Here is a 26,627-nt window from a genome sequence, read left to right on the forward strand (position 1 = left end):
CAGCTCCCAAGCTACAAGTACAACTATGGGCAGAAAAAAAACTCAACATACAGAACAGCACTTCGCTGACAAAAATCCACAGTGACCCCAAGTGGGTTATGTGGTCTCAGTATTATTTGGTGGTTTCTTTAGTAACCACACTCACTGGTGAGCAGAGCAGGTTTGTGGTTCACAGCATTGAGCAGGATTGCTTTGAAACCATTACACCACTGAACTTCATTAAAGGAACATTACATCGCCAGGCGTTTGCTGCCCAAGTCTCAAATAATAATAATAATGAACAAAAAATAAATGGGATAAGTGTCCAAAATGATGATCAAAGCAGTTCAATTTAAACCAATTGACTAAACCACGAACTACAGAGTATGACCACGTATCAGTTACACAGGAAATTAAGAAATTGCCTTGCCAATTATGTTTTAGAAAAAAGAAAATCAGTCACAAATCACAGGAATTCATATTTTCCCAGCTTACCGCAGAACCCCGCCCCGTGAAACCGTATTTTTGCTTCCGTACCACCAAATCATCGAGCTTTGCTCATTGTCCCCTTTAGGGATGGGTTTTCGAAATGATAAGGTGAAGTTCCTACCAGCAGGTAAGTGTTGGTGGCCGCACCATTTGTTTGAGAACCACTGTTACAGTATCAGTGGTCATTACTGGCCCCTCCATAATTACATTCACAACTCGTAACCAATGTAAGAACTGGGTTTCACATGACACACCTACACATTACTTTAATTTTTTTTCAAGAATACATTTACCTTCATATTATTATCTGCTCCCCCAAACCCACACCCATATACATGGTTTTCATACTGAATGCCAAGAGTTCTGATCCTATGAAAAAGGATCATTTGGATTATTCCCTCCTCCACTGCCCGGCTCAGGCTGCCTCAGCAAATGTATTGTAAATTATGCTAGTTACCTCAGCTCCCTCATGCTATTTGGATTCAGTAATCCATCTGAAACAGTTCATCGGATGACCTATTCAAACCTTTTTAAAAATGCAAAAGAATGGTTTTAAAGTTTTAAATATCAGCTTTTGTACATTATTAAATATTGTTACTCCACTAAGTTCCTGTCAAAGTCAGAGAAGTTCAACTTATTTTCTTACCTCAATGTCTTGGAGACTGAAGTCATTCTGATCTTTAAAGTTTGCTGCCCCTGCACTCAGCTCCATCAGCATTTTCGCAATCTCTGGCTTTATTGCTGCTGTGAGTCTGCTTGCTGCCTCCATGACATGTTCCTGCACGTCTTTCAGTTGCAAAGCTGCTTTGGAATAATGCGAGTTTCGGAAAACGCTGCTGAACAGCTCTGTCAAGAGCGTGCTCGCTCGGCAAAACACATTCAACGCATCCAGGTATTTGGAGATGCCCTGTTGGATGTCGGCTATCTGTGTCGTGGGGGACACAGCATGGGGACAGCTGCCAGGAGCTGACGCAGCTGCATGGGCTAGACAAGATGCTGCAGTGGTGGATGCCATCGGTGCGCTCAGGGTCCTGCCTAGCTCAGGCATTGGATACTGCTGGTGTTGCTGCACTTTCTGCTTGGACCCGCCAAGCAAAAAGTGCCGCTTGTAGTCCATTTTACTTTCCTGTGCGCTGCAACAATACATAAGTAACAGTGTCCTCTTGTTTTGTGTCCTTTGTAAAAAGTCTAATCAAGTGTCAACTTTTTTTTCAGGTAAATAGTTTATATCATTTTAAACAAAAAGTTCTGCAAATGTCATCAACTATGTGCATAATTGTTGCTCCATAGCACGCCTGAGAGCAGACGTTTCCACCCAGCACTTGTCAGTGTAGGAGTTGGTAACTGAAAGGCCAACCACACTTGTGCCTTCAGCTTCTGAGCAGCCCTGCTGCAGTTCACGAATGCTCCAAGGTAACAAGGTAAAAGGAGCAAAGAAATGTTTTTGCTAGGTCTTGGGTTCCAATTTGCCACACCTTCATTAGTACCTCTTGCTTTTCCCAAATGAAAGTTGCACAGCAATGCATGAAAAGTTCTAAAAGAGCTTCACACTAACCCAATAGATAAAATAACGCCAGTAACAGGAACCGGTAGGAAGGAAGTGCCATGTCAACTCCCTGCAACTAGGAGAGAAACACAAAGGATATCTGCAAACCAATTCAATAGATTTCTTTCCATTCGTTCTAAAATGTGTAAATATTGATACAACTTCTACCAGTTGCAACACTTATACGATAGAATATTATTACAACGAAAACCAAATCAGCAAACCTTAGAAAGGGACAAGAACACTGATCAACAGCAGGAGTTAAGGATAATATTAGTTATTCAGTGCTTGGACTAGTATTCGGTAAGATTTCACCAAAGCTTCCGTTTTCCTTTAGTCAAGCGTTTGATACAAGATCTTCTTGAAAGAATTTTGACAGATCCAGTCGGTCAAACGTAGTTCACTTGAGGCATTTCAACCTGTATACTGAAAAACAGGCAGCCTATACTGTAACTGCAGGAGACTTCACTGGTTGCATCCTCCCTTCTTGCGGGCTGATCTTGTTCTCGCTGAGGTAGTTTCAGTTTGATAGAGGAAACAAGTGGTGCTTCCAGATTAATTACGCACTCAATTGTAGTCTGCAGCAGGAGAGCACTAATGTAATTCTAAGGCCTCTAGGTCATTTCCTGAAATAAAGAAAGAAAAATCAATCTAAACAATGTACTTGCTGCAAGGAAGTTAAATTCTCTTGAGATTTTCACCACACTATGTGAAGGTGGGGGGTGGGGGAGAGAAACGTTGTATGAATTCCTTCATAAAAAACTTTAACACTGTCCTTCATAAGTTTGTAGTGAGGCTGAGCAGATTTTTCCACCCAAAATATTCACACCTAAAATCCCATTGCTTAAAAATAAAATTTACACACACCCTCATGCACACGGACTAGAATCAAACCCCCAAATGGGTATGGAAGCCGAATTTCCATTCCTTACATAAATGCATTGGGATGTCTTCTCAACGTGAAAGGTGGAAATGTAATTCCACCTTCATCACGTCCTGAACACTTGGGTAATTGCAATTTTTTTTACGATTGATGGAAGCTCCACCACATTTTACTTCAATATAGGAACACAAGACAAAACAAGTCACCAGACAACTGAGTGAAATCAGGGGCTACTAAGACACAATTTGAGCACAATGACGTGCAGTTCTCGGTCCTCTCCTTCAACAGAAAAAGTTCCCAAACAAGCAGGCCTCCACTGAGCTATTATCTCACATTCAAACATCCCATGTTATCACAGGCTGTACCAGTTAGGCTTTGCTCTTAGCTCAACCATTTGAGGGCATGAGGTCATGCTTTTATATGGACGCCGGTTCATTTTTTTTAGCTGACACTTGGGTCCACACGAAGGTTAGGGCACGATGAAAAGAATTTATATTGTTACAAGTGTTGATTTGTGTTTTGGCTTTGCTCAGCATTTTTATAACAAGAATTGCAAGTCTGTCAAACAGCTAACTGTATTTTAGCAGATCTTTAAACAGCACATTACTATCTAAGGGAAGCAGGGAAACTTGATATTTAACACCATCTTAAACATACTCCTTGTGAAAGACTTTTTATAGTATAACAAACCAATACTGAGAGCGGGTTTATGTAGTGAAGGAAAACAGCAGCACATCTGCAAAGGTAAACGGGTTTATTTCCTTCTATTACACAATACACTAGCTAAATAATATAATTAACCTTACATTTAGTATAGTGCCTTTCACATCAGGAGGATGTCTCAAAGCAAATGACAGGATCACAGTTATAGATTGAAGCTCCTACACCAGACTAGAAAAAGACAGGCAGTTTAGGGTAATGTGAAAATCAGCCAACGGCAGAAACCCGCTGTATGTCCAAAGCAGGGACACTGTGGGCCTGAACTGGCAGTCAATATAACAAGGCCACCGTCAGGGGCTTGCATTGCAATCTGCATCCTCAAAGTAGAGTCACATTCAGGGATACCTTATAGAGCTCGCTCTAGTACCACACCATTTCAGCTAAAATAAGGATGTCACCAGGGAGTCTGAAATATCTGACTATTTTTAGTCTGATTTGCTGGCAACTGTCTCAATGCTTTAGACAAATTTAACTTCTAGAATTAGACAATTATTATAAAGTTTGAAGAATGAAGGAATCGCCTCAGACTGTGGCCTGCTAGCCGGCTGACCCTGATGAACTATTTTAACTAGCCTTTAAGCTGTTAAATTACAACTCTATATTTAGAGGATCTGAACTCACATGAAGGTAGAGTCACACACAACATAGTAGATCAATTAACCTATTTTTTTAAAGAAAGCGACATTTTCAAATCATGAAGGTTTCAACCCGAAATGAGCCGGAGGTAATCACTATTCTTACAATCTGTTACTAACAGCATAAACTGTTGTATAACCTTCATGTTAAAAGTTAAGTGCTGTAATTTCTGTAAAGAATCCTCCCAACTATCTTCATGGAAGTCTTTCTGAAACATGCCTGTCCACTCAATATCAGGCCCAGTGCAATTCTGGCTACAGCTAGCTGAGGACAAGACTATGTTATATTCAAAAAGCCTCCAAAGGGTCTAAACAATGCTGTGCAAACAGGAAAATACATGTTCCCAAATAAGGTTCTAATCTAAATTAGGTTCATCTGTTCCAACTATCCTCAATAGCCATCTATAGCAAGGATCACATAAGCTGCAAGTTCTGTAATGATTTCATGTGTTTCAAAATGACAAGAATGCAAGTGTGCAGAGATTGGTGCTCTGACATTTTGAGTGTAAATATGAAGGAAGTCTGCTTATATGGAAAGCAAGCTTGGGGATTTTCTGAAATGCATACATCACCCACACAGTCACCCATTCACTTACTGACAATCACCCACACCATCTGTAAAGAAACATTTGCAGTGTTACTTCTTTCGCCCATTGTATTTGTTGCATTAGTCATCACAACACACCACATTGGCTATTTGTCTACACTATACTTCACACAATACCAACAAATTACAATTCAATGCAGTTCAGAAGCTGCCTTTTGTGTCAGTCACATTTTTCAATAGTTAGCAAAAATCACTGATAGGCAAGATATGTCAGGAAACTTTTCTTGAAGAGTATTTAAAAAANTATTTACTTACCAAAAAAATTCAAAATGTACAGAAAGCCTGCCAGCTCACTTCACACTGCATAATAATAATCCTTGCATTTGATATACTCCTTATCACGTCTTCGCGATGTCTCCAAGCACTTCACAGAATATAACAAGCACTTATATAGCGCCCTCCACGCACGGTAGCATCTCAGAGCGCTTAGAACTGTAAAGTGAATTGACTGTGTGTGTGGGCGAAACATGGCAGCCAATTGCACATAACAGCGTCCCACAAACAGTCGTGGATTGAGTGACCAAATTATTAGTAATGCATCGCGTCACTTCAAACCTTGAGTGAAGTTGTCAGGGAGCCGATAGCCTAGAAACTGTCCAGTTTTAAGCACATAAGATGCCAATCAGTGTTTCGAAGCTAAACAATGCTATCTGAGGCTAGCTATCTGCTAGACAGTACAAGGCCATCTGCCTATCCATTCAGAACCACAAAGAACAATGCAGTAATAAAAATAACTCTTACATTTGATACAGCATCTTTCACATCAAGACGTCGTTCAAAATGCTTTGCAGGATTTTACTGTAAAGTGTAGTGACTGTATTTTGTAAGCAAATGTGCAGTCAATTTGCATGCAATAATCTTCCACTTGCCATGAAGTGAATGTCCACTTTGATATAAATTGTAAATCAAAATTGCAAGACCAATTTGGATGAAAAGCTATTTTTTTGTGTGGGGGTGGGGCGGTGAGGTGGCAGAGGGGATTCAGCCGGTTGTCTGACATATGTAGAAATGCATCACCATGCGTAAAAGTATCCAAACCAATCTGAGAATTCCATGCAGAAACCCATCACATTGTTAAAAAGTACCCAAACCAGAGTTCCATGGAAGTCACATATACGTTGAAATTCCAGAGTCTGGAATGGAATTCTTCCCAGAGGAGGACAAACTGTTTATCTAACATCTCTGCTACCTCCTGTCTACAAATTCATTCTGCCCATGAACAAGTTAAGTTGTTAAACAGGCACTATTTTCTTCTCCAGGTTAACAATGTTGTTTTGACAGTGCTGGTCTGCACAGATCACTGCCACAGATTGGGAGAGTTAACCCCTCAGAACATTTAAATTGAGATCTGAAAGAAATGCAAACGCACTTTCTATGTTACCACAAGTGCTTTGGCTAGTAAGCATTGTGCAAACCTAGCTTGAGGCTATTTCAGACTGCATGCATCTCTCTTGTAAGCTACAGAGCGCACTAGGATCGCTCGTGTCCAGCCTATTTGTATTAACTACTAAACACATCACCATTGGTAACAGAGTGAAATACCAGACAAATAAAACCAAAAATAAAGAAACTCTACAGACATTTTGCCTATTCGCTATAATTATGTTCAGGGATAAATCAAACCAGGTCATGGAGCCAATTTACACAGCCTGCACAAAGAACTTTGTGTTTTCCTTTTGTTTCAAAATGACAAATATTTCAGCCAGTAAGTTATTTTCTGAACACAAGCTGCCCACAAATAGGCTTTTAATGCTAAGTCCCAAGCAGGATTATTCACATAATAGTTAGATACAGTTGCATCAAAACTCTTACTGCTGTTGAGGTTTTAATACCCAAATCCCTCCCATCGTGTTTTACTTGAATGTGGAGGCCAATTTGCACCACAATCGTATCATATCCATCATATCCCACAAACAGCTTTGGAAAACAATGATGAAATGTAAGTACGGTATTTGTCTATATTAAAGTAGCATATTTTAGGAGGTAGAGGCTATTCTGGGCCTTATAATGAAACAAAGCAATTAAGGTAAGCCGAATCTGAGAATATTTAGGATCCACCATTGTATTAGATTTGAATTCTCTATTAGGATATATGGAATACAGAACAACTGAACTTTGAGTGTATGCTAAATGAGTTAAGGAATTCTGCAATGGAAAAGCTGGGACCCTCAGCCTCAACATCACACCATCTTCATTTGAAAACTACACTGACAAAACCATACCTTCAAAGGCATTCTGTTAGTTCTTCACCCCAGAGACAAACACGTGAAGTAGAGTTTACCATTAATCCAAGAAAATGGTAATGCAACTTCAAAATGTGTTTCTTTGTTGTATTTTTTGAAAGCAATGGATAATTAATTTAGTTTGTTTGTGTCCTGCACACAATCTGGCCCACCAACCAAGATGTTATCTTCACAGAGAGCAGAGTCAGCAGCTTTCACAGTCTGGTCACATTCCAGAACTCAGCAGGCCCACAATGAGATTTATACTGTGTTTAAGCTACAGAGCAGGACTGGAAAACAGCTCAAACCATTTTGAGCACGTCGTCTTTTACACTGCAAGATGTTTTCACCAAGAGGAGGGACAAAAACGTGACAGTTTATTTAGTGACCTCTGAAAAGGCCTGGGAGCACATCAACATGCAATCTTGGGTAGGAAGGTCTGAAGATGAAGGGAAGGATCGAGTGAATCTGCTCCATTAAAGTAATTTCTACTGCACTGAATCTGAACAAAAATAGGCTGTGACAAAATCCATTTCTGATACTGGTCACGTAAACAACTAAACTACCACCTATACAGACCCACTGAAGACTGTCTCACGGCAGGCTTTCCCTTTACCAATGACAGTAGCACCATTACATTGCTTGGGCTACCTTCAGCCAAGATGACATTGGATGAGTCATACTTGTCCCAGGGTCAGGTAACGGGACACCAGTGAACTCTGCTTGAACTAGTCTCTCTCAATACTATGTGGTGGACAGTCGTCACTTCTAAATACAGTTCTCAACAAGTTAATTAATTAACTTAAAACGTACCACTCTAAAGTAGATCAGGACTTAAATCCATTGTAACCCCACAAATCATGAAATTGTAGAGCACAGATTGGAGAATAATCAAAATCTACAGAATTTAAAGCACTAAGATTCTTACAAACAGAGCTAGTAATAATAATCTGCAACAAAAACAGAAGTTGCTGGGAACACTCAGCAGGTCAGGTAGCATCAATGGAGAAAGGAAAGTGAATCAATGTTTCGGGTCCACGACCCTTCATCAGAACAGACGAAGGATAATCATCCTTGCATTTGATACAGTGCTTTTCACGTCTTAATACATAATATCCAATTACGTATTTGACAGTATTTAATGAAAAACAGATTAGGTAACATGTTTTGAGCAAGAATTGAGAGTTGTTTCTTCTAATTCATACACTCTAATAGTTTGGGCTATTGAAAAAAACTACAGGTTTTGAGCGCAAAGCCCTGATGTAGAAACTTAATAATCCAGACCCAAATACCAGGCAATCAGCAGAGATACTGAGCTGCGCAGAGTCTCCAGCATTCCAGGAGCACACTCTTCAGTTAGGGCTTTGTTAATCTTTCTCAACGACCAGAAACACATCTCAAGATGCATTACTGGATCATGTCAAAGCAAACCTCCATTTCCAAAAATGAAAGAGGGGGTTTGGTACAGACTGTGTGTGTGTGTGCGTGTGTGTGGACACTTACCGGAATCTAGAAGATACCTTTCTAGACCAGTGTGAAGTTTAGTTAAAAAACATTCAAATAAAGTTGTTCCACTTAACTGGTTGCAGTGCGCGTTGCTCCCAAATAATGCTTTATCCCCTTTAGAGATCAGCCTTTGTAGCAGTTTAACAACTGTTAATGTAACCAGGTACAATAATGTTCATTTATTTTCTGTCAGTCATTTCAATACCCAGGTCAAGTAACCGGATAAAAGCACACTCTAACCTGAAGTGTTTTCAGTGTGTATTACTTACCCTCTATGTCTCCCATGGGCTAAACTCCAATTCCTGACTAACTACCAGCGCTTTAGCAGCCACAAGATCAACATTTCAAGGGAATGAACAAGCCCCTCACAGCATTGTGTTGATATATCTAGGTCAGTCAGGATGACTAATTTTACATCTTAAGTGACAATATGGATCTGCAATTCTCTTTCCAGAACAGAAAAGGCATTTTATTGCACTTAAAGCCAAAGCAATTCTGGCCCACACTGAATCATGGAATTATACAGCACAGAAGGAGGCCATTCGGCCCATCGTGTCTGTGACGGCTTTGAAAAGATCTATCCAATTCAACCCCACTCCCCCGCTCTCTACCCAGAATCTGCAAACTTGTCCTCCCCAAACAATTATCTACTTCTCTCTTAAAAGTTGTTATTGAATCAGCTACCACCACCCCTTTCAGGCAATGCACTCCAGATCCGAACAATTCGCTGTGTGAAAAAAATTCTCCTCACCCCCCCCCCCCCCCGTTTCTTTTAACAACTAATTTAAATTGGTGTCCCGGGTTACCGATCCACCCGCCAGCGGAAATAGTTTCTCCTTGTTCACCTTATCGAATCCGCTCATAATTTTGAAAACTTTTATTAAGTCTTCTCTTAACCTTACTCTGCTCCAAAGAGAATAATCCTAGCTTCTCTAGCCTCTCCTCGTAACTGAAGTCCCCCATTCCTGGTAATTCACCTTTGCACCTTCTCCAATGCTTTGACATCCTTACTAAAGTGTAGTTCACAGAATTGAACACAATCTCCAGCTACAGCCCAACGAGTGCCTAACCACTGGTCCAGAGAACACATTTTAGATTCCGGTTAGTATCCAAACGCTTCTTATAATGCTCTCTTGCTCTCAGTAGAAGCTCCACCAAATCAGGTAATGCCGGTTTAAGCAATATTCAGCTACATCACCTGAGCCAAGAGGGGAAAGCCCACAGTACTGAAAGAAGCAAAATCACTGTTGGATTAACAAGGAGTGGCATCAGCTTCCCTCAATGGTTCAGTGGATAAATATACTGAGCCACATTAGCGGTTCTCCATCACAACTTTGCTACAAGGAGCAGCAAAATCCCTTGGATTAAGGAGGAGGGGGGCTAAATCCAGGGTTTCTTCTCTCAATTGGTGACCCGTGGCCTCTGCTTGGAAATGCCAGGCAGATTAACTGCTGCCACATGGTTGACCAAAACATGAACATTCACTGCTTCAGCTCAGACCGATGCTCCAGATGGGTGTCCCCACAAACTATACAAATCAACTTCTTGACCACAATTTCCCACACATGCGATGGGGAAGAATGGGTGTCAGAATTATAAAAATAGCTGAAACAACTTGGGTTACATTTGCACATGTACTAGTGGAATCTTAGGGATCATTGTCACCGACCTTCGAGTCCATCATTTGCCCACTCAGCAAATGTAGTGGGCAGAGGATTTATACTCCATCTGAAAACCTCTAGCTCAGCAGGGCTCTACATTAATCCAGTTTACTGTACGGTTTTGTTTTTCTATTCAAGCCGGGATCTCTTTTTAACCAAACTTTCTAAACAGGGTTACTTTCAAACAGTTCAGATGAAACAGAATTACACAAACTAGCCATGTGATAAACAGATCTTGAAATGCCACCTCACACCAGTAATACTTTGGTCAGATATTTACCAGGGTTACTAAAAGGCAATCATCTATAAAGAGGGTCAAATGTCAATAATAACAGAGACCATTATAAAAAGATTTCCTTACAATGCAGTAGTTTTAAAAACCACAATGAAGACAAGAATTATCTAACTATTTTGGAATGCCTGGGCAACTGCCCAACATTACTGCAGTAAAGCTGTACAGCAGTTTTAGTCGACAAAAAAAGTCAAACTCCTAGACATAATCCAACCTTAAAGACGTATATTACAATAACCAGACACAACCGTCCCACAGCACAGTAAATAACAATCTGCAAAGCTGAAAAATATTACAGCCCACCAAAATGTGCTTAATCAGTTCTCTTGCTATAAGTATAAATAGTTACCAAATGCTTCATTCCTAGCAATTCTTCCCCTGGTCTCAATATTTTCAGGTTAACAGTGACCAGCGTTTTAAAAATGTCAAACAACCCGGTGAAACAAAGCTGATGAGCAAACAGCCCGTCACCCGCCTTGTGATTAAGGCATGTGCTGAGTGTATAATTTGGGTGAAATGATGCTACAAGGTCTATTTTTAGAACAAGGCATGCACAAGGAATTTGAATGTTGTACAACGACTATAGCGTTGTCAAGGCAGCAGCAGGTGACAACACCCCTTTTGCAAACCGCAACAGGAACATTCTTTAAGCTAAATGTTAGAATTGGATCCTCCTTAAAGCTGCTCTCCATCGTAAACCACAATTCTCTCTCTGCATTTGATTTACTAACCACAGCCATTGTGCAGTTCGCAATAAACCACCACAGGAATGTAAAGCCCGAACGCAGGTTTGTTTCATTCTAAGCCTGATGTTCCATTCTATTTGTGGCACCTTACAGCCTTTATAACAGCACTGTGCCACAACACCATGCGATTCATAACATTTGCTAGAATCTAGACTGACTACAGAAAAGGCCAGTCAAAACAATTAGACCCTCTCCATCAGATCCACGTTAGTTTCTGGCAGTTGGATTTTTGATGCATTGTGCAAAACACCAGGGAGTAGCTTTTGTAACCTGACTAACATGGTCACAGAAACAAGACCAGAAGTAAACTATGATCATTTTTACATAAGACAAGTTAATTCTGGAGAAACCCCTTGTGCATTTTCAATATGTTCTCATTCCAAGACAAACTTGTCAGTGTCAGATTTTTTTCTGCAACTAATGGCAGAGGCATCCTTTATTTGTGACACAATAATGTTACTTCTATTATTCTTGTGTAACTGGTGTTTTGTACTAATAAGCAGATGTACAGATAGAGCCAAATGTATACACAATGCACAATTTACATGGTCAGTAACATGAGAGAACAGCATCAGGGTATAACAAAAGGAGACATGGGGTGGACCTCATGCCCCACAGCTCGCTAGCATTGCTGAGCGGGCACAGCTGAACAGAAGTCAAATTCAGAACACAAAGTAATTGAATAAAATTAATTGGAAACATCAGCGAAAGAAGAGGCTAGCTGAAGGGCAGAGATCATTGAAGTCGAAAAGGAACAAAGTCAGAGAGTAAACCATAGAAATTTACAGCACAGAAAGAGATAATTCGACCCATCGTGTCAATGGTGGCTCTTTTAAGAGCAATCCTTTTAGTCCCATTTACCTGCTCTTTTCCCACTCAGATCTTGTGGGTTTCTGGTAGCTGCCCTGTACATTCCAGATACAGGAAAGCTCATACAGCTCGTATCAGTCGGGACCATAACATTTAATGACTTACGCAAAGTCCGAGTCGCAGGCATACTGAATAAGTCATATAAAATATGATTTAATCAATAACCTGCACTGCACATGTGTAACTCAATGCAGCCGGTTAAAAGTTTGCATATGGTAGTTCACCACTGCAGCCAGTAAGTGCATATGCACGCAGTGACAGCTCAAGACTATCTTTCCCGCGATTCAATGCGTCTTGACTCACCACCACATGATCACTTACTGATAAGCATTGGAATTTATCAAATGCAGGAAATTACGTTCTTCTGCGCATGGGTCAATGGATCAAATCTACATTTCCCGCGATTCAATGTAGCCAATTATGGGTGACAATTGGAATGTTTGCTTTGCCCACTGCTTTAACACCATCTGCCAGAGATTCACTTTATTTCTATATACCACGACATGCTGGTACATTTACAACCCATACTCGGATAGAATCAAGTCTTTTCTCTCCCACACATGGCGAGTCCATTTTATACACAATGAAATTGGATTTTTTTTTCAATTTCATTTGACCTCCCAGTCAGGCGTCTTGTGGATTTACTGCGGTTCTGCTTTTCTGCTGATACACTCACCCCAAAGTTGTAGATGTTAACCACAAGCCTTGACAAGCAGTTGTCAGTGGTACTGTAGTTCATACAATGTCAATGTTTGTTCGGCATTTTATGATGCATTTTAACTTATCTTTTGTAGATGGCGATCTGTATGAATGGGCCTCTATTTTGTTATTCACTAACTATTTGCGTTGTTTTTCACCTAAGTTTGTAGTCACATTTAATTCTGACAACAAATTGGTCAGCTATCTTTTTTATTCTTAAAATTAGGTTTACAGACGTTTGTTTCTCTTTGGCCTTCAAGTATTACATCAATTTATTTATCCATGATCAATTCTAACTATTTAATTTTAGAGAATTTTGCAGCAGAGGCAGAAGTCCAACTGGAATTCTGATTATAATAATAATACTTGCATTTGATATAACATAACATGTAGGAGCAGGAGTAGGCCATTCGGCCCTTCGAGCCTGCCACGCCATTCAATCATGGCTGATCTTTTCTAATCTAACTCCAGCTAATAACCTAACCCTGCCTTATCCCCATATCCCAATATAGCGTATTATCACGTCTCAAAGCACTTTTGTTCTTCAGTTCTCCTCCTATTAACCTCCAGTGAGATCTGAAGCTCTTCTTGACAGATGTTCTGCTATAAAGCTATCCAAACCACCCCAAGATCCTAGCTGAATGAATTTTAACAGTGGAGAAACCCTTACTGAAGTAAATGTAGCACAAATTGAGGTATAGATAATACAAACACAGCTGGCAACTAGACAACATGAAAGTTCATTAAGGTGGTGTGTAGCAATGGCAGAAAAAACATTTCTGTTTCCAGTATCATCTCCCCCACCCCATTGGTTTTCAACTCAAAAGGTAAATCAATTAGTGTAAAATGACGTTAACTATGGTTATCACCTCCCTGCTCATACCTCTGAAAGCATAATGTGAGTGCAACAAGATCAGGTTACATTTACAAGACTAACTATACGTACAGCATGCAAGATGATAAGTTCAGCTGCAAGACTATCACCAGCATGAGCACATTTAGTGGACGGAAGGGATATATATATATATATATACACACACACACACAAACACACAAGCTGACAGCAATACCTAAACCTCTGCACAGGATGCGACATTAGCAACAACAAGAACAACAAGATTACATTTGATAGAGCCTTTCATGTCAGGAGGACGTCCCAAGGCGTTGGACAGACAGAGTTAGCTGAGGGTCGGAGTGCGGGAGGGGGGAAGGCGGGTGGGGGGAAAAAGCAGGGCGATCGAAATCACTGTTGAAGAGGAGGGTTTTGAGGTGGGTCTTGAAGGTGGCAAGGGAGGGGGCGAGTTGGAGTTCCAGAGGGTGGGTGCAGATTGGCGGAAGGCCCGCACGCTGATAGTGGGGCGAGCGAGGCGGGGGACATGAAGCAGGCCGGAGCCCACTGAGCGGAGGGAGCAAACAGGATGGTAGGAGGATAGGAAGTCGGAGAGGTAGGTGGGAGCAAGATCATGGAGGGCTTTGAAGGTGATGACCAGGATCTTGAACCGTATACTCTGTGTGATGGGAAGCCAGTGGAGTTGGGTAAGGATGGGAGTGATAAGAGTCACAGAGCCTAGTAGGGGGGAGGACATGGGCTGCAGAGTTCTGGATGATCTGCAGCCTGTGGAGGGAGGAATTGGGGAGGCCGACAAGCAGGGAGTTTGCATAGTCTCGATGTAATGAAAGCATTTTTGAGGCTTTCGGTGGCCTGCGGTGCGACATGGTGGCGGAGCCGTTCGATGTTGCGGAGGTGGGGGAAGGCAGAACGGGTCATGGCGCAGATGTGGGGTAGAATGGATAGTTGAGGGTCAAACGAGACCCCAAGATTCCAGACTGGCTCAGTGAGGGGGAGTGTGCAACCATGGACGGTGATGCTGTCAGCGCCTGAGGTGAGGAGGCGCTGACGGGAGCCAATCAGGAGCCCCCGTCTTGTTGAAGTTCAACTGAAGAAAGTTAGCGCTCATCCAGGACTTGATGTCTGACAGACATTCTGTCAGGAGAGCAGTGGGACCTGGAGTCAAGGGTGGAGGCAGAGAGGTACCTCTACAGAGAGATAGAGTTGGGTGTCATCCACATACATGTGGAAGTTAACCCCATGTCTGCAGATGATGTCGCCAAGAGGGAGCACACAGATGTTGAAGAGGAGCTTCCAGGCATCGAACACGTGAACTGAAGTGCCAGCCAGCATTTGTCGTCAAACAAAGATATCAAAAGTTAAAAATGTCGATGTTATCCAACAAAAATGAGAAAATAAATAAATTCCAGCAATCCTAATGATCAATGATGATCGAGGAGGAGCACAAAAAGCAGTTAGAAACTGAAGGGAGTCCAAATAAGAACAATGGGTCAGCCGGGTCTGACACATGCGGAAACACATCACTATGCTTAAGAGTCTTCAAACCAACTGAGAATTCCATGCACGTCCCTCCTACATATGAAATCCCAAAGATAGAGGAGATATAGTTCACACACGTAGCAACCCCTTAGGTTTCCCATAATTTGCCCACAAAAGAGTCACCACACTGGACAGTAAATCCTGTGAACAGCATTGAGATGTCCTCCTGATGTGAAATAATCTATAACAAATGTAAGGGTTATTATTATTTTAGAATTTCCTTAGCAGCTTAAAGAACAAAAGATTTGCAGCTTTGCTGCACAAATAATTATGAAATCACTTTTACATTTAAACTCTGATCACACTCTCTAGAACAGTCTTGGCATATCTACACAAATAGTGACACACAAATACACATATATAAAATATATATTTCACCTCTGAATGCAGTCTACCTTGTACTACTGTGAAATGGGATCACCCCAAATATACCCAAACTAGTTTATGCAGCAGTTTGTGATAGCTCTTACACCTGATCACAACATAGATATAAACATTGGCATTAAATGGAAAGATCTACAAGTACAGTATAATGTGTTGAAAATGCAATAATGCAATAATCAAAATTTGTCATTCATCATGTAAAAGGCAGCATGTTCAGCACTCAACTCTGATGGATAAGTTGCTTTGTGCAGAAGTGCTGACACAGCATAAAGTTAACCAGCACAATACAGGAGAGAACCAAAAAGGCTTCCTGCAATTCGTATCAAATTTTAAATCAGACCTTCTTGAGGTCACAGAATAAGGTTGAAAAGGATCCCAACGCCTTCAGCAGTCCTAGCAAGAACTTTCTCATGAGCATTTTATAATGTGCATAAAACCAGCATGGGCTTGAATAGGCCGAATCACCCCCTTCTGCTGCCATTTCTGTAATAAAGGTTTCTCATGAGGGTCAACTGCAACCCCTTTTGCTTCGTTGCACCTTCCTTTTGGTGGATGTGTGTGAGCTAAGTTACAGTGTACAATACATATGGGTTGTGAACTTAGTTACAGTGTACATACAATACATATGTGTTGTGAGCTAGGTTATAGTGTACAATATATATGTATTGTGAGCTAGGTTACGGTGTACAATATATATGTGCTGTGAGCAAGGTTGGAGCTCTCGATAGCAAGACTGGAGCTTCCCATTTATCCTATTCCAAGGTGGAGGAATACCAAAGACTTCTAAAACAACGCTGTTTATTTTCAATTTGGAGTGCACCAAAGGCTTCCTTAAAACCCCCAACAATGCACAAACTCAATGGAAGAATTAGTATTGAAGAAACATAGCAAGTTCAAAGTAGCTCCCCTCAAAAGAATGAATATTCTTACTGCTCAATTTCTGTGTGTGTGCGTGGGGAGGTGGGGGTGGGGGGGGGGGGTGTGGGGGGGAGGATGAGTATAATGCAAACAACTCAACTGCAAAAAATTTGCACAAAACGTCATCGACCTGAAACATTAACTCACTCTCCTCTCTCTAGAGGTGCTGCCTCACCTGCTGAGTGTCCCCAGCGATTCTGCTTTTATTTCAGATGTCCAGCATCTGCAGTATTTTGCCTTTTGTAGCATATTCACTCATATTGCTCAACACTCTCCTCTAGAGTAAAGTGGAAATTTTCAGCCCAACTCATTTTCACTCACAGACTAGTATTGTAAGTGCAGACTATTCTGTGAGACAGTAGCCGTATGGAACTAAGTTCTGGCTTCTGTTCACGTCCAACAGAATATCTACAGAAAATGCTTTCAGACCATGAACCAACCACTGTGTTCACCTCAGGTCAGGAAAGAATTCCATTTACCATAGAAGGTAACATTGTAACTGCCAATATTTTTTAAACACAGCATTACTAGCACAAGAAAAATGTGGCAAACACTGCTTCTCAGTCTGTGACAAGCCAGTATAAACAGGAAAGGACATAGCCTCCAACACTAATTATACACAAATTGTACCAACCATTTGTGATTTACACTGGCAGCCCATCATACAACAATCAGGGTTGCTTATGCTTACAAACAACTTTGGTTTCTGGTTTCCTTCACTAAGTAACACCACTTCACAATTGTTACTGTTGTGCAAATTGTCAACAACATTAATTCTGATGACTACAAAAAAAGTCACTGCACTTTACAGTATATCCTGTGAAGCACTTTGGATGTCCTCCTGATGTAAAAGACGCTATCACTTGACACTTGCCTGGAATGATTATTATGCTAAGATTAATACTCTGGGATTTCTTGCTCAGGTACAGTTCAGAAGCCCTGACATTAATATACCATCTCCACAAAACATTTGCAGTTTTACTTCCTCATCATACTTCTTAACCATATCACATGCTCCTATTTTATCCTTGTGGCATGAGTTCACACTGTTTGACCTCTGAAGTAAAATGAGCTCCAACTGCAAAATTTCTGTCCAGCACATGCTTCACAAATCTGCCATGCATGTGTCACACCTAAAATAACTTTCCAGACAGTTCTTATTCGCAACACAGAACGATGGAAATGCAAGGAGAAATATATACTGCTGCTGTTCTCTCTCACCCATTGCAAGACAGACACTGCTACAAGGAAGGAGAGAAACTTAACATTCCCCTCTGACACACCTTTTACCGAGGCCTTAGAAGTTGTCCAATTCTCTTCATTACATCAAGTCCAAAACTAACAGTCACTCATAAATAGAATGAAATAAAATGCAGTATTTCATTTAAAATCATAAATAAGATACCAGGTAGTCAGTCAGCTGAAGATTTCATGCCATGTCAGAGGACAGTTATAAAACTTTCAGTTATCCTAAAGGTTTAGCATTCCTCAGTGCCTGTTGTATGATTGCCTTACTATTGCTGTTTTACCATAATTTCCAGCTGCCCATTAACATGTTCATTGGTGATAGAAAGTGGCGAGACTACAATTTAAGGCCAGTTAAAATATAGGTTTTTTTTAAGGATAAATTACAAAAGTCCATGCGCTTTGTTGACTTGGGAGGATAAGCACATGATGAGGGCGACCACAAAAGCACAGGTAAGCCCAATACGAACAGATCCAAAGCGCTTATTCATTCATGTCACAGGATATTCTGTGTGACAGATAGATTTGTGTCAAGCAGGGAAGCAAAAAAAATACAAATGATGCAAAAATATTAGCACCAACTAAATCATACTGGGTCAGCCCACAGCTAAGCAGGCCTACATTTTGAAAAACAGATACAGAAGCAGCCATTTATGGACTAAAACACAGGAATGCTTGAAATTCACAGCAGCTCAATCGATTCTGAACGAGAAAACAGGTTAACATTTCACACATGATCTTCAGTCAAAGGAGTCAATCCAAAACGTTACACATTTCTCTTTCAGATACTGTTTGAGTTGCTGTTAATTTCTGGCTTTTGCCGCTTTTTTCATCTGCAGAAGATTGAACCTAAAGAAAATAATTGCAGCGGTAATCACTTCTAACTGTTCCTAGTCATTTACTTGCCACTTTTCAAAATAGTAGACAACCCTGGGAATGTGAGATCAGCCACTGAGCCTCAGACATTAAAAAAAAACTTTCTTCCAACAGCCTAGAAACATTTATTTCCCCAAATCTCTGAAATGATACTGTTATTAATCACAGTAACAAATTGAAGCAATAAGCAAGATATGTTTCACTGCTTTCAGAGCACATCACAATACACTGAAGGGAATGAGAAAACATTTTGGCAATTCTAAAGTAAAGTTAAGAAGCATGATGAGAAAATACACTGACATTACATGCAGAATTCAAAGTGGCATTCTGCAGAATAAAGATGACTATGCAAAAGAATTAGACTCAATGGGTGGGTTATTGAGTTTCTCAAGTCTAAAATACACATTGTAAATTACATTTACCATTTTAAGAGGGCAATGCACTCTAGAGAAAACAAGCATTTTTGTCAGTTCAGGAAAGTGGTACGCTCAGTAACTTCCTCTTGCTCTAAAAACAATGGTGTAATCTGGATGCAAAGATTACTTTGCTCAAGCAGGGTGTGTCTCATAATACAATCATCAAAAGCGTAAAGGAGATGGAAAAATAGCCATTATACATGGCAGGATACCATAAAGCAAATAAATTCCCTGGCCCAGTGCCAATATACAGCCATTCACACCAGCAGAATAGCCTTTCATTTGTTCCACTCCAAGCTGTGGAACACAATAGTGAGAAACCGATTTGTCAGGGAGTCACCTGAACAGTTAGTTCTTTGCACAAAGACATACAAAAAGGATGAAAAGGTCATCTATGCCAACTATCTGCAAAAATATCTCAGTCTTCAAATATCCTGCAGTCTGCTCCAAACTATACCCCGTCTCTATCCTACGTTTCGCCCACACTCGTGTTCAGACTCTGTTGAGACTGGAATTATGAACACAGCCATAAAAAGTACACATGTAGATTGTGTACGTCCTTCTATAGACAATGTGATCAGTCCTACAGTCATTTGTCTTGTTGTTTATACTGTATAGGATTCAGTGACATAACAAGGCCCCATGGAACTCACGTGCACATTGAAAGAATGAGTCAGTGACTTAATCCTCTCGTAAGTAAACAGATATTTAGTATCTCCGTTCTACCATCTCAACATAGTAACATTACTTATATTAACTCAGCACTTTGGTACCCCAGGTCAGCCATCATCATGTTTAAAAGTATGCAAACCAGACAGATTTTCACGTATATCTGCCACCTCTACACGGAAATTTCCATGCATCTGGAATGGAATACTCCCTCAGGAGGGAAATTTTGATAATTTGGTACACTCCTCTGGAGGGATATACCTTGTTTACTCAATTCCGAAGAGTATTAGGGTAGGTTAGCAGGAGCCAATGCTAATGTCTCCAGAAGTAGGTATCAACATCTCTTAATCTGGTGTCTTCATTGCATTTTGAGAGGCAATAGCAACTAACATAGCAAGATTAAAATTACTCCATATTTTTCTGGTTGAAAGAAAGAGGGCTCGAGCCATTACCAGGTCAGAGAAGTGGCTTCAGCACTGACTACTTGGCAGATTCAACATCAGCACCCTGGATTACACAAAGCACACTGACTACCAATAAGAAAGATTACCATTTCAGGTACAAGGAAACTTGCAAGAATCGGAACAATAACATTTAATGACAACAATAATAATAATTCTTCCATTTGATACAGTGACATCTCAAAGCACTTCACAGACTTATGTGAAGTACGAGTTACAGGCAAACTTGCATAAGTCGGATTTTATACAACTTAATAATCGACACTACACATGAGTACTTCAATGCAGCCGGTAAGTGCGCTTACAGTGACGGGTAAAGATTTAATTTCCCATGATACAATGCCAGTAAGTGCAGTAGTGGCATTATGAGTTAGAAGATGACTTGCATAGGATTTAAGATCTATTGGGGACTCAGAAACCATTAAAATTTAGACATTTAACTTAATTATCAAATACAACTAATGCAAAAAAATCTAAGTTTTTTTTACTAGGAAACTGAATGGAACTTGGGTGCATGTAAGTCTTAGGTGATTATACAATTTATAAAGATTCCTCCTCGTCATAGTATTTTTTATACTGAGTACACATCACAGTATAAAAATAATTACAGGCCAATGGCTTGCCTTCTTCAGCCAATCACAAGAAGCTACTCATGCGTATGTGACAACCACAGAATGCCTTCCCACCAGCAGAGAAAGTGCTTACCCTCTGGCAAAGCACCTGAAATTAGCTCAACGTAGTTACATTCTCAAGGGAGAGTCTTATTTTGAATTTTAACTGCAGCAGAACTGGAAAGCTTGCTCTGCAAAACAAATGTTCTGACGTACAGTACTTAAAAGTGGAGAACAATAAAACGTTCTCCACTTCTTAGACAAACATAGAAAGCAACATAATACTGGGGGTAGTAAGAGAAGGAATTCACACTAAACTTAAGCCCAAATACCAGCCACAGAAACCAATAAAGTAACAAACCTTCTGCACCTCATGATCTCAGAAGCAAAGAATGTTCACAACAAGCCACTACAATCCAGCATCAGAATTCCAAGACTCAGTGAAATAGTACAAAAGGGAGAGATGAGATCCACTGGAAAAATGTTTGGCTGACAAGCACATTGATTTTAAATAATTGTTCCATATAAATACTTCAAATGCCTCTGAGGAACGGAGGGAAATGAGAAACAGATCAGCAAACCTAAATATTGTCAGTGAACTGGAGAAGGATTTGTAAAACAATATAATAGATGATTAATATTTATGAAGTGAGATAACCTTTGCTTTTCAGTAATGCATAGACAGAGAGATGAGATTCCAAGACACTATTGAATAAAGTTAAACTGAAATCAACACTTTCTCCAACTCAATGAAGCTACTAATTTACAGAAACAATAAAGTTAAAGATTTAAACTTAAATCCACCTGTTCAATCAGACTTTCCATTTAAAAAAAAATCACAATATGAAATGGGGTGTTTCCTCCAAGGAGGGTGGGGAAACCCCTCAGGTGCACAAGAATGCAATAACAAATGAGAACTGTAACTGATTCACCACAAAAAAACATACCCTCTTTGCTAATGCAGAGCGCTTTCCCATACACAAAAAGACGCAGGTTTTGGTGCATACAAAAATAAGAGAATCAGAAGGAACCAATGCCTGAAATGTAAATTGCTTCCTGGACGCCAAGGTGCATTGGGAATGTTGAAAGATACCAGACCTCTGCTCCCTTGGCCGAATTAAAACAATTCGGTTGGGGATTTCACCCCTCCCAGACCCTGCTCTCCACACCACGGTGTGTTGCAAGAGACTGGAACCGGGGGCAGGAAGGGTGTTAACCAGCTTCCCCTGCTGGGATACACCTCCACCCGCTCCCACTACAGACACTTTTTTTTTGCCCTCTCTCTCCTTCCCTCATCTCCAACACATCAATAATAATAAATACTTGTACTTGATAATGCCCTTAGGTAATCAAAACATCTCAAAGCGCTTCACAGGATTTACTATAACATGTAGTGAGTGAATTTGTGGACCATACCAGCTAATTGTGCGCACAGCGATGCAACACCAATCCCCCACACCAAAACTTGCATTTATATAGCACCCTTCATGCAGGGCAGCGTCTCAGAACATCACACACACACATAGCCGCCGAGTGAGTGACCAACTTTATTTGGGGGGTTGTTGGCGAGGACACCGGGAAGGGGAGAGAAACTCCCTTCTCTTTGTGACGAGCGCCCCAGGGTGTTTAACGTCCAACTGAACTCGGCACAGATGAGGAGCTGAGGGTTAACGTCTCATCCGAAGGACAGCATCTCCGACAATGCAGCGCTCCCCCCAGTGCGGCACTGGAGTGTCATCATAGACACCGCCTTCTTCCTCCCAACCCGGAATACACCGCCCCCCCCACCCCCCCCCCACACACACACACACATACCGCCCCCCCCCACACACACACATACCGCCCCCCCCACCCCCCCCCACACACACACATACTGCCCCCCACACACACACACACATACCGCCCCCCCCACACACACACACATACCGCCCCCCCCCCCCCCACACACACACACACACACACCGCCCCCCCCCACACACACACACATACCGACCCCCCCCCCACACACACACACACACCGCCCCCACACACACACACCGCCCCCCCCATAAAAATACACTCACCCACTACCTGAGGCAACACCCCCACACCCCCACCGCCCGGGAATCCCTGGCCCCGGCGCATTGGGCCTCAACCGCTCATCCCTGAAACCCCCGCCCGCCGTCGCCGCTCCTCTGACATACCGACCACACCTCAGGTCACACGCCGCTGGGAGAGACCGTCAAACCGAGCGCTGCCGCCGCGGGAGAGCAATGAGACCGAGTGGCAGCTGAGTGCGGCCGCGGTGCTGACAGGCGGGGCCAGGACTCCGCTCGGGGGCTCCGCGTTCACACTGAAGCTCCGGCGCCGCCGCCACTGAGCTGACGGACGGACGGACGGACAGAGTCGCGCGCCAGACTCGGTGTGTACACCGGAAACCCGCTGCTCCCATCCGACCGGCGCCGACAGGGGGAGCCGCGCCCTGACCGCCCACACCCACTCCCACCAATCACACTCTAATGTTGTATTGTTATTAATATCTGTGATACTGACACAAAATCAAAGCTATAAAACGCCTTCGGCGGCGAGAGAAACGCGCTGTGAGACAGCAATGGGTGGGCAGCCCGTGTGCAGCGCCCCCCCGCTGTTTGAATCCTGGGAATAGTTTCTCCTACCAACTGCGGCGGAGGGGACCGGACGTGACGACGTCGGGAATCTCTCTGGGTTTAAAAGAAGAGCCGGAGGAGAGGGGCTGATACCTCCCTCCGCGGGTGATCAGAGAACGCGGAAGCGTTTTCGAAGAGCGTCGCCTGCCGCTGTGAACCCTGTGCGCGTGTGTGGCGCAGTGCACTGTGGGGGCTGTAGTTCCCATTCGTGTCATTCATTCCGGTTTCAGATGGAGCGGAGCCGAAATATTGCCAATTCATAAGAGTCATAAGAGTTCGGCAGCACAGAAGGAGGCCATTCGGCCCATCGTGGCTGTGTCGGCTGTTTTAAAAGAGCTTCCAAATCCCTCCACATAGCTCTGCAAAGTTGTCCTCCCCAAATAATTATCTACTTCTCTTAAAAGTTGTTATCAAATTGGCTTCTACCAGATCCCAACAATGCACTGTGTGAAAATATATTTCTCATAACTTCCTGACGTTTGTATTCTATGCCCTATTTATAAAGCCTGGTATCCCTTACGCTTTTTTAAAAGCTTTATCTACCTGTCCTGCCACCTTCAAAGATTTACTTACATGACCCCCCGGTCTCTCTGTTCCTTCATCACCTTTATGATTATACCATCAGCCTATATTGCCTCTCCTCATTCTTCCTTCAAAAATGCATCACTTTGCATTTCTCCATGTTAAACCTCATCTGTCACATGTCTGCCCATTTTACCAGTGTCTAAGTCCTCTTGCAGTCTTCACCTTCAAAGCCCTCCACAGTCTTGCTCCTCCCTACCTCTCTGACCTCCTAAGCCCCTACCACCTTGTTCACTCCCTCTGCTTGCGGGCTCCAGCCTGCTTCACATACCCTGCCTTGCTCACGCCTTCCACCACTCTGCACCCACCCTATGGAACTCCATCCTGCAGTCCCTCCGTCTCGCCCTCCTCCCTCACCACCTTCAAGACCTACCTCAAGACCCTCCTCTTCGTCTGTGCTTTTGATCTCCCTGCTTCCCCCCCTGCCCTTCACCCTCCCCCACCCAACCCCCAGCTCGGGTCCATAACTCTGTCTGTCCAGCACCTTGAAAGGGGTTTTACAAATGTAATTTTGTTGTTGTTGCTACTATCCTCCTCACTGTTAACTACTTTTCCTAGCACAGTTATAGCAGTGCTGACCCAGGCTCATTCACCACTTCAAGAACCCTGGATGAAGTCTAAGATTCAGACAAGACTAAGCAGTTTTAAATCTCCTTTATCCCCCAAAATGCTGTTCACAGAATGGTATTCAGTTATTGCACTGTTGGTCTCTACAGCCACTCCCTGCAGTTTGGGAGTGGTCTGTTCAATGTGGTGGGTAGCAGTGCTGGCATTGCCACCTGGTGTTGTCCAGCAGTACTACAGCCTGAGGTAAAGAGGTGATCAGAGAGACATCAAACCTAATAATAAAAAATAACGTGTGGAGGACATCTCACAGCACTGGACACGATTTACTGTAATTGAAGTGACTGTGCATTTGTAATCGAACCTGAATAAAACACAAGTGTTTCAAAGACCATGGCCCAGATATATGAGCTAATGTCAAATTAGGGATTTTTTTAACTTCATTTATATTCACAATAATTCAACTCTGCACTTTGCCTAATAATAATCCTTGCATTGATATAGCACCTTATCACGTCTTCGGGACATCGCAAAGCACTTCACAGAATATACCGTAAAGTAAATTGACTATATTTTATGGGCGAAACGGAACAGCCAATTTTGCACATCAGTGTTGCACATACAGTTGTGGACTGAGTCACCAAATTATTGTGATTTTCACCCCCGGAAAAGCTATCTGCCAATCGACTAACAACTGGGTTCCTACTTACTGCGAGGTAAACAGAGGCATGTGGAGTAAGGAAACTTGCCCAATGTTTTGCCCTGTCCGGGAATCAAACCCAGGTCCTCTCGCTTGTGAGAATGTCTCGTTCTTTTTATGAAACTCTCCAGTTCCTTGGTGCTGCGCAATAGCATACTGTGTGCTGCAAATTCCTGATTAGTTGTTGTTCTGATCCAGATTTTTTAGGGTATTTTAGAAAAAAAATTCAAATCTCTTTCTAATGTTGAAGGATTGCAAACATTTATAAATCTTTTCAGGGAGGTTTACAATAAATGTCAGTCTGCAGCACTCCCTGCTCATTGAACAGGTGATTTCCTCTTTGCTTTGCTGAACAGAAATTTTAGCCTTCATTTAAAAATTTTGATTTTTCCAACGTAAAAGTATAACAACAGACACAGCTTGAAAATCAAAGGGAGTTTCTGCCAGTGTCCTGGCCAACAATTCTTCACATAAATTGGTCATTCACTTAATTGCTGTTAAGGAGATGCTGCTGTGCGCAAATTGGCTGCTGTGTTGGACTAGAAATGCAGTCACTACACATGACAGTACATAACTGTGAAACGCTTTGAGACATTTCAACCTATAAGCTTCTCCATACAGGCGGAGCGGTGATCAATGCTCAGGTGCACATGTGCTGCCCTCAGGTGGCGGTGTTGGGGCACTGCAGTTGGCACTGTCTTGATGATGCCCTCTGTACGTGTCTCACGTTGGCTGCCTGAGGGAATCAGTCCTGTGCCGCATGATGTTTGTGCAATGCTTTTTTTAAAAAAGCTCAAAAGGTTTATTTTTGCCAATTTATTCCCATTTTTCTATTTTGCTCCTCTCCTTAAGGTACTGACTTCAGTAACCTGCCATATTTGGTACAATCCAACTTATCCTGCTGCATATTTACCACCAGTGGGCTCTATTGCTTGTAATTTGTGCCAATTGAGCCTTTCCCTACTGAATTAAACATTGTTCCATTTTCCCTGAATGAGGGGAGTGATTCTCTGGAGTGGAATACTCAATGTGGCCTTGTAGTTCAACTGTCCAGAGACCATTATAAATTTCCTGTCCTCCATTTTCCTGTAGTTTCTCCCCACACCCTTTCTCTTGGTGGCTGACTTGTGCTGTAGGATGGGCCACAAGGGCCTGAGCATTCACAGCCTCACATACCTGTCAGGTAGTGTAACTATCTTAAAGTGCTTCACAAAATGATAATAATTAGAGGGCTGTTATGTAGGCGAGCACAGCAGCTAATCTGTGACAAGAGTAGGACCAGCCAAATAATCAGAATTGTTTGGATGAAGAA

The 26,627-nt window shown here is 42.0% G+C and overlaps 1 protein-coding gene across 6 annotated transcripts in view; it reads right to left on the minus strand.

The window, feature by feature from the left end:
• The window catches only part of garre1 (granule associated Rac and RHOG effector 1), a 50,795-nt gene extending 27,693 nt beyond the window's left edge, over positions 1-23,102 (minus strand). For 4 of the 6 annotated variants that reach the window (XM_042340544.1, XM_042340542.1, XM_007907902.2 and 1 more), the window contains exons 1-2: positions 23,017-23,102; positions 1,115-2,640 (exon numbers count right to left, since the gene is read on the minus strand). In XM_042340544.1, the coding sequence (XP_042196478.1) occupies positions 1,115-1,615 (501 nt within the window). In that variant the 5' untranslated portion in view covers positions 1,616-2,640; positions 23,017-23,102. Of the gene's footprint in view, positions 1-1,114; positions 2,641-10,889; positions 11,011-23,007 lie in introns of those variants that run through there. The other 2 variants (XM_007907901.2, XM_007907903.2) reach the window with 2 other exon arrangements.
• Positions 23,103-26,627: the final 3,525 nt, after the last annotated feature.

This window comes from Callorhinchus milii, unplaced genomic scaffold (assembly GCF_018977255.1).
Source record: "Callorhinchus milii isolate IMCB2004 unplaced genomic scaffold, IMCB_Cmil_1.0 Scaffold14, whole genome shotgun sequence".
Classification (NCBI taxonomy): domain Eukaryota; kingdom Metazoa; phylum Chordata; class Chondrichthyes; order Chimaeriformes; family Callorhinchidae; genus Callorhinchus; species Callorhinchus milii.